Source organism: Vombatus ursinus, unplaced genomic scaffold, assembly GCF_900497805.2.
Source record: "Vombatus ursinus unplaced genomic scaffold, bare-nosed wombat genome assembly UNPS02014932.1, whole genome shotgun sequence".
NCBI classification, from domain to species: domain Eukaryota; kingdom Metazoa; phylum Chordata; class Mammalia; order Diprotodontia; family Vombatidae; genus Vombatus; species Vombatus ursinus.
In genome coordinates this window covers 3836874-3856995 of record NW_020954710.1, presented here as the reverse complement: position 1 = coordinate 3856995, position 20122 = coordinate 3836874, and the positions used below count along the sequence as shown (strand labels likewise).

General features: G+C 41.8%; 1 protein-coding gene across 6 annotated transcripts in view; it reads left to right on the top strand.

The window, feature by feature from the left end:
* Positions 1–20122, top strand: part of VPS13D (vacuolar protein sorting 13 homolog D) — a 329312-nt gene that overhangs the window by 298356 nt on the left and 10834 nt on the right. For all 6 annotated transcript variants that reach the window (XM_027843937.1, XM_027843939.1, XM_027843934.1 and 3 more), the window contains one exon: positions 11396–11527. In XM_027843937.1, the coding sequence (XP_027699738.1) occupies positions 11396–11527 (132 nt within the window). The remainder of the gene's footprint in view (positions 1–11395; positions 11528–20122) is intronic.

Below are 20122 nucleotides of genomic sequence, written 5' to 3'. Positions count from 1 at the left end.
ATTGCTTACTATCTTGGGGAGGGGGAGAGGAGGAAGGGAGGGAGAAAAATATTTGGAATTCAAAATCTTATAAAAGTGAATGTTGAAAACTATCTTTACATGTAATGGGAAAAAAACACAATACTATTAAGTGGGGGAGAAATGATGCCTATGAAAGCACTCAATAAACTGAAACACCCTAAATGTAAAGTAGTATTAATAACAGTCATTAATCTAGTTCCACTTTTGATCTAGGACCTTGTAGAACATTCATCATCGATCTGTGATAGGGAAAAAAAATCTATAATGGCAACTGAAACTGCCCAGGATGGCTTTTGTAGGGCTTCAGAGGTGTGAGTAGAGGACGTGTTCTTCCTATACTCTTTGCAGCTTTCACAAAGGCAGGGGAGCAGAGGAAATGCTTTGCCATTTAAATAACTCCAAATGAGTACAAGGCAGCAATTGGAGAAAATTAACTTGAAAAAAAATCAAATGTAGCATGTGGTACAGTTGGTTTCGTCAGCTACCAAACAATGCATTCCAGTGGCTCTCTAGGGAAATTTTAACCAAGTCTTACAACTTAGTTCCCTGGTGTGCAAAGCCTAGCTCCCTTTACGGAGCTGGTAAATTCACTTCATCAGTCTGTAGTGAAATTGGTATCAGTGTGTGGTGGCTAATGTCCATTAACAGGCAACATGTTAGGAGTCAGTGCTCAAGTTGCCATTTATGGCCTCAGCCTACCAGTGTTATCTGTTGACCTGACCTCTTTAAGAGCAGACAATCATATGACAATTTAAGGTTTACCAAGTTCTTTACATATATTATCTCATATGAGCTTTCTAGCAGCCTTGAGAAGGAGGCATCATAGGTATTGTTATCCCCTTTAATAGTTAAGGAAGCCAAGACTAAATGACTGGCCTACGCACACATACGCCATAAATATCAGAGGCAGTATTTGAGTATAAATCTCATATGACTCCCAGGTTTCCAGTTCTCTTTCCATTATACCATCCTGCTTCTCTTCAAGGACTCTTAGCACATCAAGAGGTGAAATAATAGCTCACAGTCATATGATGCTTTTCATTTTACAAAGTGTCTCCCTCACAACAACCCTGTGAGATAAAGCAAATATTATTATCCTTATTGTACAAGTAAGAAAATTGTGACTCAGAGAGGGGACCACCATTGCACAGATAATAATATGATAGGATTCCAGCACAGCTGTCTCTGGACTCCAAATTCAGCACTCTTGCCAGTACACCATTAATACTGAGACTAAATCATTGGTAACGACCTTCTCAACATTCCTCCGTCCCTGCCCCCCCCCCAAAAAACCAGTAACTCTAAGTAGTTTACCACTTTGCCAGGCTTAAGAGAATTTTGATATGCTTCTAGCCCCTAATGAAGAAAGCAACCACCAGTCAAACAAATACACAATTAAACGTTGAAAGCCAAGACATTGGCATAGTCTCTCACTCCCCCTTTGGGGACTAGCAACGGACATTGGCTGTAAGGGCTGCCCAGTGATCTGTGATCTGTACCATAGCTCAGTTTTCTGATCATTGATGCAAATGAGCCACTTGATAGATAGTGACCACGGAGAATGGATTTGTCTCCAAAATACCAACACTTAGTATTTCACACAGCATTCATACTCGACAAGTTATCCTAATACTTGATTACCTTTCAACACCCTGAGCAAGTCAATGTTAGGCAACCGATGACCGTTCAAATCATGCCTCTGATGCTTACTGCCTGTTTGACCTTGGGCTTGCAACTTCATCTTCATCATCTGTAAGCCTGGACTTAGCCTAGAATGAGGTCTCAACCCACAGTTTCAGAAGTGCTGAAGAGGTCACAAGTGGAAACCATTTAAGAAGCCCTGGCCTAAAGGTCCTGGAGTTTCTTTCACCTCAGGCTCTATGACCCTGTGCACAGCTGAGTGGAAAGCCTACATCTACCCAGGTTGTCTTATTCGTGTCCAAGATGACTTAAAGAAACAAGAACAGATTGTTTTCGTTTCCTTCTTTATCATGTTTTAGAACTCCAAGTGTATTTTCAGGCCAGGCCCAGCTGGTGGCAAAGGACAGATGGAGACTTGTTCTGTGTTGATTCCTCTTGATGGCTGGGTATCTGTGCTCTATCATTTGCCATATCAGCAGCTTCTTCCCTGGAGGTGGAGCTGGTGTATTAAGAGCACTGATGCCTTAGCATCACTACACAACTGAAGCCCTTACCTTTTCGTAGAGTTCAAAGTACAAGTTCATTTTGTGATGACATTTCAGATTAACTGGTTGATTGGAAGGCCTACTTCTTTGTATATACTGTGAAATTCATAAACCACAGCAGCTGAGGGCTTAAAATGGCCGGCAAACTCCCAGCTGGTGGCAATTAAATCCACCACAGATCCTTGGCTAAACAAAACTGAGGAAGGCAGAGTTGCAACATGTGCACAAAACAGACCCATTTTGTCAAGAGTGTCTATCAATGGAGTGCCACTGGCACTAAGAGCAGCCCCGGAGGGTGGGGTTTTGGACACTTTTCCCAAATCACCAGAAAGTTCAGTTACCAAAGCATTGCCCTCATCAAATCAATAGTAAAAACGTCAGAAGGAGTAAAAAGCCAGCTAGCTTGGGTTAGTGAGTCCATGTAGCAAAGATGAAAGGTGTGGCTTGTGATGTGATAACAACTCTGGGATGAGACCGAGTATTTGGAGATTATCTTTGCACTCCACACAGGGCCTTCTTCTCTAGAAGACTGATTGATAACTTGGACACATGCTATACAGACAGCCCAGCCCATTAATGCTGAGTAAGGCGAGGAGGGATGCATGATCAGTGTACTCAGATCAGAGCACCAACAAGATAGTCTTTTTTTTTTTTTAAGACAGGAAGAATTTCTCATAAAGAGGCAGTGGTGTGTAGTAGAATTATGTGAGATGGGGATGAGCACATTGGATTGAAGGAGACAGTGAGTATTAACACATCTGCAGTGAATGGGTCCCTGTTGCAGACAGGTGGAAAATTGTGGCTGAGGAGATGAAGGGAGCCAGATGCCACAGAATTCTAAGGATAAATAATACTTGTGGAGATCAGCTCCCTTCCACCTCCATCTGAGCAAGAGCACACATCACCTGTCTTCTTATATGATCCTTGAAGTGTTATAAAAGAGAAATTTTCCTTCTGAGATACAGCTGAAGTTTGCTTCTGTTTTCTTTTGAGTTAGTGGGAGGGACTCACAAACCTTAACTACCACCATAAGCTTCAACCAGCTGGCTTTGTTCATGTAAGGTTCAGGACTGTGAAGACTTTGGCTCAGTGTTGGGCTTGTCACAAGAGGGAAGACCTCGGGAAGAGAAGGGGAAGTTTGCAGCTTGTTTAATAAGATGGTTAAAAGAAATTAAACAAGTAGACAGTTTTTACTCACAAGGGAGCTACTCTCTGGTTTCATATTCTCCATCTTAGGGTGGGTTTGCTGTTTGCAAGTTGGAAGATGGTAAATTGGGAGTGGAAGGAAGGTTGATAATGCACTGAGGCATTATAGGAAAGGCACTGAGAAAGGCGATTGGTTCAGAAACTAGTTAGATGGTTTTAAGAGCTTGTAGGTATACAGTGATGTTAGGAAAAACATTTTTTATTTATAATTATGGCTTTGTTTACCTTGAGATGAGAATTCCAAGCATTCAGATACAGAAGACAAGCCATTTCCCTATCCCCTTGGGTCACCCAGTTCACCCTGAACAAAGGAAGATTATGGAAGTAACTGACCCTTTTTAGCAAGTACAATTCTTCTACACTCCCTTCACCAACTCACCATCCCACTCTCCATAGCAGCTCTTCCAGGTCTTTTCATCCCTCCTCAAACTTCCCATGGTTCCCTGTCAGCTGCAGATCATGCTTCATGTTTTACAGGAAAAAAAAATGGAAGCCATTTGCCTTGAGCTCCCGTTTCTTTCCTCTTCCTCAGTTCATATCACTGAGATGGCTTGTGCTACTAATCTCCTTCACCCCGTGTCGTACACAAAGAGATGGCCCTACTCCTTTCCAAGGCAGTCCCTGCACAAGCGATCTTATTTTATGCACTCTCCTCCAACAGATTGCCCCCTCTGTTATCTCCTTGTTATCACTTATCTTCACTCTCTCCCCATCTACTGGCTCGCTCCCTACTGCCTACAAACATGCCTATGTCTTCTTCCATCCTGAAAAAATCCTCACTTGATCGTTCCATCCCCATTAACTGTTGTCCTATGTCTCTTAAGCCCTTGGTGGCCAAACTCCTTGAAAAGACCATCTGTAGTAGGTACCTCCAGTTTCTCTCCTCTCACTGTCTTCACTGCCTATAATCGGGCTTCTGACCTCATCATTCCACCAAAAGTGCTTTCTGCAAGGCTACCAATGATTTCTTAATTGCCAAATCCAGTGGCCTTTTTTCAATCCTTGTTTTCCTTGACCTCTCTGCAGCCTTTAACACTGTCGATCATGCTTTCCTCCTTGACACTCTCTTCTCTTTAGGTTTTCAGGACTTCACTCTCTCCTGATTCTCTTCCTACCTATCTGACTGCTCCTTCTCAGTCTCCTTTGCTGGATTCTCATCCAAGTCATGCCCTTTAACCATAGGTGTCCCTCAGGGTTCTGTCCCAGGCCTTCTGCTCTTTCCCTCTATACTACTTCACTTGGTGATCTGATCAGTTCCAATGGATTTAATTATCATCTTTATGCTGATGATTCTCAGATCTACCTGTCTTGCCCCAATCTCTCTGCTGACCTTTGATAGTCAGTAATAGTCAATAAACATTTATTAAGCACCTACTATGTACTAGTCACTATGCTAAGCTCTGGGGATACAAGAAAGCTTTTGTTCTCAAGAAGCTTACCATCTTATGGGGAAAAAATAGTGCAAAAAAGAAAGCTAAAAACCTGGAGGATGACAGGGAAGGTATTTGGAGACATGGCAGAGAAGCCAAAAAAGGCCCAAATTGGTGCAGCTGGAGAAGTCAAAGGAGTCCAGAATGAATGTAGCCAGATGGGGAATGAAAAGATGTCCATACTGCTCCCTTCTTTAAGTGGAAGCGTTTTTGGCGTAGGGGTAGAAAGCACTGATGAGGTGTGAGAAACAAGACTGACTGGAACTTGCAAATCTCACACCCCCAAATACCTCTCCAGGAGACATTTTAAATTCAATATGTCCAACACGGAACTCGTTATCTTTGCCCTCAAAGTCTTCCTTCCTCCAGACTTCCCTATTGATGCTAAAGTTACCACCATCCTTCTGTCTTGTAACCTCAGTGTCATCATAGACTCTTCAGTCTCTCTCACCCTCTTCCCCCATATCCAATCTGTTACCAAGACTTATTGACTTCACCTCTGCAGCATCTCTTGACTAACCCCCTTCTCTCCTCTGACACTGCCCCCACCCTGGTGCAGACCCTCATCACCTCATACCTGGACTACTGCAGTAGCTGCTGGTGGGTCTGCGTGCCTCAAGTCTCTCCCCACTCTAATCCATCTTCTCTTCAGCCATCAAAGTGATTTTCCTAAAGCCTAAGACCTGACAATGTCACACACACACACACACACACACACACACACACACACACACACACACTCAGTAAACTATTCCCATCATCTCCAAGATCAAATACAAAATCCTTTCTTTGACAGTCAAGCCCTTCATAACCTACACCCTTCCTACCTTTCCATTCTTCTTACACCTTATTCCCCAAAGTGTACTCTTTGATCTGGTGACACTGGCTCTTGATGTTCCATAAACAAAACACTCCATCTCTCTCAGCTTTCTGGTTGTCCCCAGTGCCTGTAATACTCCCCTTCCTCCTCATCTCTGCCTCCTGGCCGTTTAAGTCCCAACTAAAATCTCATCTTTTACAAGAATCCTTTCCCAACCCCTTTTAATTGTAGTACCTTCCCTCTGTCAATTATTTCCTATTTATCCTACAGCTAAGTGGTGCAGTGAATAGAGTGCTAGGCCTGGAGGCAGGAATACCTGAGTTCAAATTCAGGTTCAGACATTTATTAGCTGTGTGATCCTGGACAAGTAATTTAACTTCTGTTTGCCTCAGCTTCCTCAACTGTAAAATGGGGGTAATAACAGCATCTGCCTTGCAGGTTATTGTGAAAATCAAATGAGATAATGTTTTTAAAGTATTTTGCAATGTTGCCTGGCGCATAGTAGGCACTTTGTAAATGCTTGTTTCATTCCTTCTTCCCTACGTAGCTTGTTTGTACATATTTCTTTGCTTGTTGTCTCCCCCTTTAGATTGTGAGCTCCTTGAGGGCAGAAACTGTCTTGCCTCTCTTTGTATGTGCAGTGCTTGGCATAGTGTCTGGCACGTACTAGGCGCTTACTGGCTGACTGTGAAAAGAAATATGTGAATCATTAGCACCAGTTTTCATATCATCATGTTCTACATGGGACTTAGTCCTTAAACGCACATTAATCCCCTTTTCTATCAAGGGAGCAAGATAGGGTCTTGTTTGCAAGGTTCCCAACCTTTCCTTTGGCTATTAGCTCCCTTTACTGAAAAGCTTTTTTGGTCCTGGCCAACTCTTTGGGTGAACATTCTCCATTTTGTAAACTAGCTTGTGTTTGGTTCAGGGGTTTTTTGTGACAGAAGTTTTCTCTATCTCTTCTGTTGGCCTATTCATATTTCTTTTTCCTTCTCTGACATCCCAGAAAAGTCTTTGGTTGCTTTAACATGGGAATTCCAAGTATTCAGGTACAGAATACATATCATTTTCTTCCTTTCTTTCATTTTTTCCTTTCTTTTTTTCTTTTTCCTTTTGTTTCTTTATGTTTGTTTTTTGTTTTATTGACACCATTTGTCTTTGTTTGACAGTTATTTCTGGATTCTAGAACTACTCCTCACTTATTTAGCCCTCTGTGGTAATAAAGAAAAAATAGTTAAGCAAAACAAATCAATATATTGAGTATGTCAGATGTTGAATGCAATAATCCACACTTGTATCCCCCCACCTCTTTATCAGAAGGAGAGAAGTGTACTTCATCATTTTTCTCCCAAATCAAGATTGATCATTGGAGTTGCTGAGAGTTGGGTCTCCTTTTAATGATTTTTCCATTTACATTCTTGTATTCGCTGTTTATATTATTCTCTTGATTCTGCTTATTTCATTTAGTATCCATTCATAGGAGTTTTCTCATGTTTCCCTGAATTCTTCATAATTGTTTCTTACATTACAATAATGTTTCATTACGTTTCTATTTCACAGTCTTGTTTAACTATTCTCTTTTTTCTTTTTCTTTTTCTTTTTTTTTTTTTTTGGCTAAGCAGTGGAATTAAGTGACTTGCCCAGGGTCACACAGCTAGTGTTATGTGTCTGAGGTCGGATTTGAACTCAGGTCCTCCTGAATCCAGAGTCAGTGCTCTATCCACTGCTCCACCTGGATGCCCCGTAACTATTCTCTCATCTACTCATTCCTCACATAATTTTCTTTCTTTTTTTTTTGATACCACAAAAAGGGCTATTATGAGTATTTTACTGCATATATAGTATTTCTTTTTCCTTTATAGCAAAGTCGTCTGTCTTCACCCCTCTTTAGCATATATTCCCAATAGTAAAATAACAGAGTCAATGAGTATTAAGTTTCAGTAACATTTTTACATAATTGCAAACTGTTTCTCAGAATTATTAGACCAATTGACAGTTCTACCAAGAGTACTTTCAAGCAGAGGTATCAAATTCAAATAGAAATAGAGGTCACTAATCTGTATATAAGGATCCTTGAGGGCAACATATCGACTTAGTTTTAAAATGTAATATTATCTGTGTTTTATTACATATTTATATTTTGTATATCCTGATTACATTTTAATCTGGCTTGGGCGATATTGGGAATATTATGAGCCACATGTAATAAATTGTGAGATTGACACTTCTGATTTAGAGTACCTGGTCTCCCTGCAGCCCTTGCAACTTTGTATGAACATTATATCTTTGATCATCTTCGCCATCTTGATTTGGTGGGAGGTAGAATTTTAGCATTGTTTTAATTTGCATCTCCTATTAGTAATTCAGAGTGGGGTTTTTTTTTTCAGACAGTTGTTGGCAGTGAGCAGTCTTTCTTTTGAAAACTTCGTGTCCTTTGACTGTCTGTCATATGAAAGAAGGATTTGACTTATTTGTCTCTAAAAGGCACCACCGAGAGCAATGAATGGAAGATGCAGATAGACAAATTTAGGCTTGGTGGCAGGAAATCCTTCCCAGGCTGTCCACAGTGGGAGGGACTGCCTTGACAGGTGGCACGCTCCCCTTCCTCATAGGTCTTCAGGCAGAGACTGGATGACCCACTGGGGGTCATCTGATCAACTCCCTATGCTTCTATATGAGGAAACTAAGGTTTAGGAAGATTAATTGACTTGCCCAACCGAGGTCATACTGGTCTTAAGGGACAAGAGTCAGGATTCAAATTCAGGTCATCTGATCCTCCTCATTATACCATATTGCCTGTCTGTCATCCATTGGTTATATTATAATCCATACCTTTTAGGTAAGACTTGGACTAGATGGTAACTCAGGGCTATTCCAGCTTTCAAATTGTACATCCCTGTGATTCTTGGTCTTAGATATTTATTCAGTTACTTACATAATTAGATATCAGACATAAGAGATATTGGGTACAAATATTCTTCCTATTCAACACTTTCTCTTATTCTCACAGTAGTAATTTTGTTCATGATAAACTTTAATTTTAGATAATTGAAATTGCCTTTAATCTCTTGTGTTCACCTCAAGAGTTTGGTTAAGAATTTCCTCCAAAGCCAAAGTTGTAAAAGGTACCTCCTTCCTGTTTCCCATAATTCTGTTTTATTATGTGACCTTTTATGTTTAGGTCTCACCTATTTGGAATGTAATTATTGTATACCTTTTATATCATATAAGATGCTGGTCTAAACCTAAACCAAAACAAAATTTAAAAAAACATTCATTGTCATCTTGTATCACATCTTCACCCTCATTCTTTCTTTCTAGTCCTAATGAGGGTCCTGGCGGGCCAAGTCATATTCATGAGATAGAGAGATTATCTCTCTTCTATACTTGTGACTGTTCAAAACCTGAGCAGATCACCATTATACTTCAGGGACTTCTAGTTGTTTGTTCAGAGAATTACAAAACCACAGAATCTCAACACTGAAAAAGACCTCTATGGTCATCTAATCTAGTACATATATTTTAAAAAGTATCCTTTCAGGGGCATCTAGGTGGGGCAGTAGATAAAGCACTGGCTCTGGAGTCAGGAGGACCTGAGTTCAAATCCAGCCTCAGACATTTAGTACTTCCTAGCTGTGTGACCCTGGGCAAGTCATTTAACCCAGATTGCCTCACCAAAAAGGAAAAAAAAAAGGATCCTTTCTTCATCGTACCTGACAAGCAGTCTCAAATGAGGAGAAACCCACTCTCTACCTTCTAGAGTAACTCATTCAGCCATTAGATAATTTGTAATTGTCAAGACGTTTTTCCATGAGTGAAGCTGAAATTTTCCTCATTATACTCATTGCTCTTAGCTCTTCCTTCTAGGACTAAATCAAATAAATCTAAACCCTGTTCATAGTTATAGTCCTTCAAATACTTGAACATAGAGACCATGTCCTCCCCCAATGTCCCCTAGTCTTCTCTTCTCCAGGCTTAACACCCCTAGATCAGCTAATCCTCATGTGGCATGAAGCCCTGACCTGGCTTTTCTCCTTTGGACTTGTTCCAGTTTATCAACATCCTTCATAAACAGTGAGGTTTAATCTAACGTATATAGAGGACAATAGGGCTGTCACCTCCTTTTCCTTAGCATGGCATGGTGACAGCTGGGCCACCAAATACAGCTCACGATCACTTTCCCTTTATACCAGATCATTTTCAGACAGATTGCTATCCAAACACATTTTCCCATCTTATGTTATGAAATTGATCTTTTGGATCCATGTGTAAGATTTTATATTTATCTGTATTATATTTCGTCTTATTAGGTTCAGCAAAGTTCTAGCTTACTAGGATCTTTTGGATTCTGATGCTGTCATCCAGTGAGTTCCCTATCTCCCCCACCTTTGTGTCATCTGCAGATTTGATAACCATACCAGTGTTGAGACAATCTGTCTATAATTTACTATATAAGTATGAGGGAATTGCGTGAAGAACTAAGAGATTAAATAACTTGCCCAGGGCCACCTAGCTAGTAAGTGTCAGAGGAAGAATTTGTACCCAGCTTTTCCCAACTCCATGCTCAGCACTCTTTCCACCACCCAAGTACCTACCTCAGGTACTTCTCTACCAGTTTGGTGACTGAAATGGAAATAAGGTTAGTTTATTGATTACCATGTGACTTCTTGGTGAAGCCATAACATTCATCGTGATCTTTCACCTGTGACTGGCAGTGACCCAGCTATCAGTTCTCTGGCAATTCTCTGATTACCTTGGAATACCCTAGCTTACCCCAGGCCCAGCAGCTTAACTTCATCTAGGTGCTTGAGTCGTACCACCTCTTCACTTGCCATGATTACCAACATCCCATTAGCCATTTTTGTTCTGGGGTTTCCAGAGAAGACAGAAGTAAAATGGGGATGGGAATTGAGTAGCTCCGTAACAGATAAGTGATAATGGATATGAGCAGACAGCTCTCAAATGAAGATATGCATTCTATTATAAACTGATCATATGAAAGAATGCTCCAATCACTAATAAGAGAAATGCAAATGAAAACAGCCCTGAGATTTCTTCTCATACATATGCAGCAAATCGGCAATGGTGATAAAAGATGGGAATGGTCAGTATTAAAGGCGCTATGAAAAGACTTAATTATGCATTAATTCATTATTGGCAGAACTATGAATTAGTAATTTCCATTCTGGAAAGAAATTTGGAATTATGCAAATAAAGTGGCAAAAATGTCCATTTCCCCTGGACCCAGAAATTTTAATAGCAGGCATATGCTCCAAGGAAGTCACTGTCAAAATAAAGACTCTATATCCACCAAAATATTTGTAGTAGCACTTTTTATAGTATGAAAGAACTGGAAGTAAAGTAGATGTCATTTGCATAGAGAATGGCTAAATAAACTGTGGTATATGAATGTCATGGAATTTTACTGTTCTGTAAGAAGTTACAAACATGATGAATACAGAGAAGCCTAGGAAGATTTATATGAACTGATGCAAAGGGAGGAAGCAGAGCCAGGAAAACAGTGTGCACAGTGATTTCAGCAAAGTAAAAAGAAAACTATCAAGCAGTGGAGCTCAAAAGGCTCTTTGGCACCAGATTTGGGAGTAGCTTGGGGGAATGGGGGTGGGGATTGGCAGAACAGAGAGTAAAGCCTTGGTCCTACCTGACCTTGTCATTTTTTAAGAAAAAATGTTTATTTCATATCAATGAATTTTGATCTTTTATTTCTTTAGGACCCAAGCCCAGAGAGTACGGAAACCCCGCTGCTGTACAGGACCCCAAGGGCTGCTTCCCAGATACTCAGAGAGCCAGGCCGATGGACAGGAGCAGTTATTCAGACTGACTGACAACATTCAAGATGAGTTGTAAGTACGAATACTGAATAATTAACTTTGTTTGTCCATAGAGGGTTCTGTCTTTCAACTTTGGGTCTGAACATTTTCGTCCAAAAATCAAACTGATGTGAGCATGTCAAATTACAGTCCTTTACGTGTTCATCTGTGTAGGGTCATCAGGCTGTAAGCTTGAACTTTATCCGGACTTTGGCCTATTGAAACTGGTCAAAGAATCTTTGTTCCAAATGTTGCTTTATAAATCCAGCTGAAATAGCCTTGTAAAAAGCCATTTGCCTAGAGAAACCAATTATTTATTGTTGGTGAGTAGAAAAGAACACTGGTTTCATTTTTTAAAAATCTATTCACTTCCTCTAAGCAAATACAGGCTGGTGAAAATGATGGGTTGGTCAACATTTTATAAGTATTTATAAGGATACCAGGGGTAAATCCCTATCCTGTAAGGATGGTCCTCAGGTGCCACCGTCACAGACAATACTGGACTGAATTGACTAATGCAGCTTCAGAAGGAAGTCGTGTACCTCTTGCTTGGTGGGCAGTAGCTTCTCTCAAGGTCAGCTCGGCACTTAATCCCTCCTTTTGGCATCCGTTGTAATGCCCTTTTGAGATTAGATGTATCAGGTCCTCAGCCCTTTGCGGTCTTGGGGATAAAAAAGTCACAGAGCAGACCATTGCTCTACCATGGTCCCAGCTCTGATGGCTAATTTCACTTCCCTGATTTCCCCATGCAGTTTCATTTGGATGAAGGCATCTCTATTTCCTGTGCGTTTTTGCCCACTGTGTTGGTGCCTCTCTGCTCAGTAGCTGCCTTGGCGCTTCCTGCCCTCCCTCTCCATTAGTGGGAATCTTGGCCTTTCTGCAGAACAGAGGTGGTCTATTTCCATTCCGTCCAGGGTCCATAGCCACCCTCGTCAGAGTCAGTAAGATCGGCCCGTATGTTAGGGTGACAGAAGTTGAGCATGCCAACCCAGGTACAACATTCTCCTGTTTACTTTGCAATGCCTTTTTTTCAGGGGTTAAATGAGATTATAAACGATTGCACATGGTTCTTTTGAATCTTACTCCCGATTTGAGTTGAACCACTGTTTCGATCCTTGGGAAGTTTTTTCTCAATAGAACAACCTGGGCAAAAAATGTATTGTCCAAGAAATGTTGCCATGAAGTGTTAGAGGGCTCCTGGTGACAAAAGGGGCCCAGTGAAAAAGGGAACCAGGGAAAGCTTAAAATGAGCATCAGAAGGAAATTGGCAAAATAGTGGCCAGGCCGCCCCTGGAGTTCACAAGGAAGATGACAAGATGGTAGGCGGAATGGGCTTGAATGTTAAAAAACTGAAGCCACACCCCCCTACTCAACTCGGGGGGAGGAACAGGGGGGAATGGAGGAAGCTTGTGACCACGTGTGTTCAGTGGCATAAGAAAAGCTGGTCAGGGAGCCAGGAAGGCATTTCTATGCAGTCATCTTCTTTGTCAGTCTGAGCCTTCATGGTGACGTGGACATCAGAATCATTGTCGTTCAGCAGAACAGGGGTTTTCAGGAAAAGTCAGCAACACCACATGGTACCTCTGACTTTTATCCTAGGATTGTGATTAAAAACACATTTAAAGATCTAATTATTTGCATATTTTCCTTCAGAGTTAACCCCATAAAAGGGGCTTTAATACCTTGCTCTACTGTTCTAACTAAACGTTTCCACATTTTTTCCAGTTAGCCTCGCAGTTTCACTTCTGGAAAATATTGTGTAATTACTTCCCGATGTAGTTAAACCCCTACAAAGTCCCCAGTGCCATAGCTGCTTTAACTTTGTTCTCCCAGGTTGTTTCATTTAATTTTTTCATTGTTAATTAATTGGTATAAGAAGATAAAGAGTTCCTGACATAGAATTTAAGAACAGATGAAGTTAAAAAGCCTTCAGTTGCAAATTAACCAAATATTTCTCTGTTGCATTTTGAAATGATCTCCACTATTTCCCATTCTCCTCAAATTCATTTTTTTTTGAATGAAAGCCTTAACAAGTTTTGATAAAGGATAACAATGAAAGGTGAATTTTTTGCCATGGGTTAACATTAATTATTCTTTTCAACCAATGACTAAACTAGTTTTTAGCCAGTGTGGTCATTTTCATTGAAATGTGTACCTGTCTCACACTTGTTTTCTAATTTTCATCAGCTGGACCAGAGTATATATCTAAATTGCAAGCAGATAGTTCTGCAGTTTTGCAAACAAGCTGACTCTGAACGATTCTCACTGACAGAACTTGTTAGCAATCCGAACCTGATGTTTTGGAATTGATGATGATGATGATGATGATGATGATGATGATGATGATGATGATGATGATGATGATGATGGTGATGATAGCAGCTTTTATATAGTGCTTTAAGGTTGTTCAAACTCTTTACAAATATTATCTCACTTGATCCTCACAAAAACCATGAGAAGTAGGTGCTAGTATTATCCCCATTTTATAGATGAGGAAACTGAGGCTAGCAGAGTTTAAGGGACTTGTGCGGGGTTACGTAGTAAGTATAAAGGCCACTAAATAGCACGGTGGACGGAACTCTGGGCAGACTTGAATTCAAATTTGGCATCTGGCACTTTCTAGCTGGGTGACTCTGGGCGCTGCCTCAATTTCCTCATCTATGAACTAGGGGTAATAATAGCACGTCCCTCCCAAGGTGAGTGTGAAGATTAAATGAGATAATATTTGTAAAACATTTTACAAACCTTGAAACATTATATATACACTATCATTATTATTATTGTATCTAAACAGGTCTACCTGACTCCAGGTCCAATGTTCTGTCCACCGCACCACCTGGCTGCCTCTAATCAAATGTCTATGCCTTGATGCCTCCTTTTGTGTGGGGCATTTTGCCAAAGTAGAACTATTTTGATGTTGAAGCAATGATTTTATGTGTTATCCATACTAGCACATAGTTTAATTTATGTATAATTTCTTAAGGCCAGGAAGACCTGGGTTCCAGGCCCAACCCTGACCTGTCCTGGCTGGGTGACTGTGAGTAAGGCTCTCAACCTCTCTATGCCCCAGGAAGCTCCCTAAGACTCTTAAATTACGGAGAAAATGCCAACCTGCTTTGCTAGGAGTTTGTTCCTTATACCAGTGAAATCCCACATCCAGCCCCTAATGCTATCCCTACCCTACTTACGAAATAAGGACTTCATCTTTAAGTCTTCCAAAAGGACGGGCCCTTTGTGGGGATGTGGCCGAAACCCTAAGCTCTTGCTCAGAGAATAGGAAATTAAGCATCTCTGAATTAGCATCTGTTGAGTATGGACACCTTGGGGGTGGATTAGATGGAAGAGTGGAGTTCTGTGAGAGAGATGCTCTGTGAATCAAAAGCTTTCATTTTAAGAGTTATAAAAAGTCAGGTTTTTGATGGATTGTTGTCTCACTGAATCTGTCTTCATACAAGCTGAATCAAGAGCTATGAGGATTTCTCCGTCTTCATTTACTCAACTGTGCCCACCTGCCAGGGTTTAGCATGTGCTGCTCAATTCTGAGAGAACCTGTAAGCATGTTGGGCTGCTGGCTCTATCCAGATGTTTCTGTTTTCTGTAATGACCTGTGATATTAAGAAAAGGGAAAAATTAGGCTGCCCAGAACCCCAGAAGGCCAGGTTGGAAGGGGAGGCTTGTACATTCATAATTCTGTGTACGTCTCCTTTGGGCCTCCTTGGGAAGATACCAGCTTAGATTCCGAGTCCGAACAGGTTTCCTCAGGTTGGTTAATAGTAAGGGCCCTTATTCTCTACTGTATATCCAAAGTACTCTGAACACGAATTGGAATAATAGGAACGTAAGGAGGGAAGTGGTCCACATGGGAGAGATAATTCAGCCCAATGAGCCTTTATTAAGTGCCTACTATGTACAAGGCCTTCTTAGGTACTGGGGATACAAAAATAAAATGGGAAAAGTAGATCCTGCCCTAATGGAGCTTACATTGTCTTAGGATACAACATCTACGCAGATAAATAGATACAAGATCATGGGGTGTCCAGGAGGATGATGCGACTCCTTCCTCTAAAGCCTTCCCCAAAGACCTATAGGCCTTTGAGAGACCACGGTTGTGCAACAGAGTTGGGAGGCAGGGAATTGGGACTGTTAGTGGCCTCTTACTATACCATTAATACTAATGCCATACCAATTTTAAAATATAAATTATATTTATTTTATTTATATACATGTATAAGTATTTTCAATTGTTTAAAAAAAAATTTTTTTTGGTCAAGTCCATAGGCACTGAGGAACCTCAGTATGGCCAGACTGTTTTTCCTCTCACTGTGTCAAGTCCAAAGACTATAAGTAGGCATGACTTAAAGGCAGAATAGAAAAGAATGATTAACTCTGAATCAAGAGGCCTGGGTTTGAATACTTGCTGCACAGAGCTTCAGTTTCCTCATCTGTAAAAATGAATGTAATTATGCTTATACTACCTCCCTCTCAGGATTTCTATGGAAAAAAAAAAGGATTTTAAAAACCTTAAAATGTTAATAGAAATGAGAACTGTAGTAATAATTACTGTTTTGTCCCAAGGAGTGTAACGGCTATGGCAGTGCACATGTATGTATATGTGTGTATACATACATGCATGCACACATTGTATGTAAAAATATGGACTTTAGAGAAGGAAAGTACTGCCTCTTCCATGACCCCAGAATGTGAATACAGAGGATTGGCCTGCATGGATCTGGTTCTCTATTTTCTATGAAGGGCAAAGCTCATCCAGATGCTTTGTGTTTCTGGCCAAATTTTTTCAATTTCCCTCACTCCAAGTTAATAATAGATCAAAGGGGGTAAAGGGCCACTATCCAGGCTGAGTCTGAGAGCATGTTTGTGTCTTCCTTTTGTGCTTCCCGGAAGATTAGACAAGTGGCCAGTGCTGGATTATCATCTTGGGGGCAGTCACACCTTAAGCACTGCTTGTCTCATCCATGAAAATGGTGTGAAGGCCTGTGGTGTCTAGACGTGGGCCATAAAGTGTGTGGCTTCGGAGTTAGCACCTGCAGCTAATGAGGACTTCGTTGGCATCAGTGCAGCTCTTGAAAGGTCCATGGAGGAGTTATGGAGAGCAGTGCTCTCAGGGTAGTAATCAGCAAAGGAGAGGATGTGCTGAACCGTAGACTGTGGAAAAGACAAGAAAAATAATATGAAGGAACTGCCTTGGGAAGCCAGCCTGCCAAGACTGTCCCAGAGGTCCCACATTTCACTGGCGTGGCTCATTGGCCCTGGTGTACGACTGGAGTGCCAGCCTTGGCACCAGGATACCTGGGTTCCATTCCTGACTCTGACAGTAACTGAGCTTTGTGACTCTGAAAAGCCATTGCCACCTCTCTGGGCTCAGTTTCCTGATCTATAAAATAAGGGTGATAGTACAAGTATTCATACTCTCTGCCTCCCAGGGTTTGGAAAGCATTTTGTAAACCTAAAGTACTATAAAGAAATTGTGCTGTTTCCCACGTGGGGGCAGGTTCACCCCAGAAAAGCAGATTAACTTGGTAAGTAGTTCTAATTGCTTCACAGATAGGGGCACCCCGAATGCTCACAACACACAGCTTTCAGGTCCCGTATTCTCAGTACTTTTCCTGCTTTGGCATCTTTCGCTTGGGAATGGGAGTAGTGATAGAGGGAAAGCAGGCATGGATAAGGAGGGAGATGCCAAGAAGACCCTCAGCCTTCCTGACAATTTCTATCCAGAAAGGGGTAGTAGAGCCCGGCAGATAGTGGTGTCGGGACATAAGCACTCACCCACAGCACTGCTTCCTGGTGACCCTCCCTCTCCCTGGCCTGCCTTTCATGTTTTTGCCTGAAGACTGTCTCTGGCTGTGAAATCTTCAGAAGATCTCACAAGAAAGCTTGAAGGGCAGCCAGGGATAAGGGGGTGCCTTTTGTAAAGGACCCAGGAGCATGAGCATCAGCCCGCTGCCTGGTTCCGAAATTCCGAAGAGGAAGTTGCTTTTCTTCCCCTGACTTCCGTGCTGCTTCTCCTTTCTCAAACGTATTTCACATTTAGGAGTTTCACTTGATTTTGTCCCAACAACCCCACAAGGTAAGCTGGCAGTTGCTGTTAATACTCATCAGAGAGATGAGGCACCTGGACCACAGCCCGGAACCTCCTGAACCTTAGCCCTGGCCCAGCTCAGATACTTTAAGTCTGCCAACGAGGCTCTGAGTAGGACTAAGGACCTGTGGCCATTTTCGGGTAGAAGGGAAGGAGCAGAGCCTTATTGGAAAGAGGTCTATTTTAAAACCTATAAAAGTATTTCTGTGTGTACAGAGAGAGCGTCCCTAGCCATGGGTGTTAAGAGGAACTGCCCTTATTGAAAGACCTCAGCCACTTGTAAAGTTCATGTGTCAGCTGCTGGTGGTGCCAAATCAGCAGGAGAAAACTCCCTGTTCTTCTGAAGGAAGAAAAATCCCATCTCATAAACCATTGAGCTTTCATCCCTGCATTGAACAGATGGCTTCTTTCCTTCCACTGCCTTGCCCCTCTCTGTCTGGTGACCTTACTGGCCAGCTCTGTCCATGGCCTCTTTTGCCATCTTACTTGCCTCTGACATGCTTGAGATGGGCTGGCAGTTTCCTGTTTTTTAGCTGGCATCAGGCACAATCAGATCCAAAGTCTAGCAGACTCTGTGGGGAATCCTCTGCTCTCTGAACATAATGCTTTTCTAATGGTTAGTGGATTCTCTCTTCCACTTCCTCCCCTGCTTTGACCTGGACAGGAGAAATGATTTCAGATTCCATTCAACTTGATTAACCTGGAACATCTCTCCCCAGAGACTTTCAGAGCCTGGGACATGATAAATTCCATGGAAGTCGGCCTGGCCACTAACTGCCACTGGGGATTTCTATTTTAGGCTTAAACTGGTGGAACTCTGTTGAAACTCTTCATGCTGTTGCCAGCTACTTGGAAATGGAAAATCATCCCTAGCTTTCATCATGGGTGCCTGCTGGAGAGATCATAGTTGGATTCCTGGGTCACCTAGCCCGATGGGAGGAGCTGTGAGGATTGAAAAGTCGAAGACGCCCCTTTCCTCAAACGGCTTTTAGTCTAGCTAAGGAAAAAGGGCTAATGCACATGAAACAATTAAAGAAAAATAGTGTAACATGGTACAAGGAAAGGGGCCCAAGGGCTAGGAGACTTGGGTTCTGCCACCAGCCCTGGGCTGTTAGACAAGTCACATCAGGAGCCTCTCTGGGGCTCAGTTTCTTCATGTGTCAGATGAAGCAGGAACGTTTCCAGCCCTGCAATTCTGGTGTTTTAAGAGCCTTCCAGAAGAACTGAATATCAAGATAAGGAATTTGGGGGCAGCTAGGTGTTACAGTGGATAGAGCTCTGGCCTTGGAGTCAGGAGGACCTGAGTTTAAATCCAATCTCAGACACTTGACACTTACTAGCTGTGTGACCTTGGGCAAGTCACTTAACCCTGACTGCCTCAGCAAAAATAAAAAAAAGATAAGGAATTTGTTTTAGATTCTTTTTTCAAGATCCCTTTCCATTATTCATTATCACTCTTTATTAAACTGGGATGTCTTTGCTTTGGATGGTACAGTTAACTCTTGATTATTTGCATGTGTAGTATCTCCTCTGTAAATTATTCACAGGACACTTTTTTAAAACTTATGTTTTTATCCTAAACTAGTATTTCCATACACACAGCAGAACACAGAAAGAGGGTTTTATACGAAGCCATAAATCTTCATTTCACATCGCTTACTTTTTAAAGTCTACATTACTTTTAGAACTGTCCTGATGGTCTGCTTCCTTCTGTTCTTTATGCATTTTTTAAAATGTTACGATGACCCTTACTTTTGGGGCATCCGTATTTTTCCATTCCCCCAGCCTCCTGAGAGAAAAAGGAAGGAAAATGCTTGTTTAAAAAAATAAGCAAAATATATTCATGTGGTGACCACGGCCCAAAATGTACACTCTGGGTCAGGAAGTGGGCAGCAGGCATCATTATAGGTCTTCTGGAGAAAGGTGTGATGAGTCATCTCTTGGATCAGGGTTCTTCAGTCTTTTTTGGGGGGAGGGGTATGAGACAATGGGGTTAAATGACTTGCCCAGAGTCACACAGCTAGTAAGTGTCCAGTGTCTGAGGCCGGATTTGAACCTGGTTCTTCCTGACTCCAAGGCCAGAGCTCTATCCACTGTGCCGCCTAGCTGCCCCTTAACACGTTGTCCTTGTATAAAAGGTTCTTCTGATTCTGAGCACTTGGCTCTGTATCAGCTCATACAACCAGGTTTCTCTGCCATGTCCCTTTCATCACACCTTAACAGCATGCATTCCATTACCTTCATATACCGTAATCGGCACAGCCCTCCCCTGTGGCCTAAGGAGAGTCTCATTCTTTGGTTTCCTTTTTTCCTCCTTTTTAATTCTTCCTTCAGAATCAGGAATTTTGTTTTGCTTGTGACTGTCCCCTCCCCTGTATTATCCTGTCTTGTTCCCTAATCGCATTGTTTCCCTGTTGAGTTTGGGGGTATGTGTGTGAGTGTGTGAGTGTGTGTGTGTGTGTTCACTGCTCCTTTATCTGTTACAGATGAGACTGAGGTTCATCCCACGCCCCCACCCTCCTATCCTC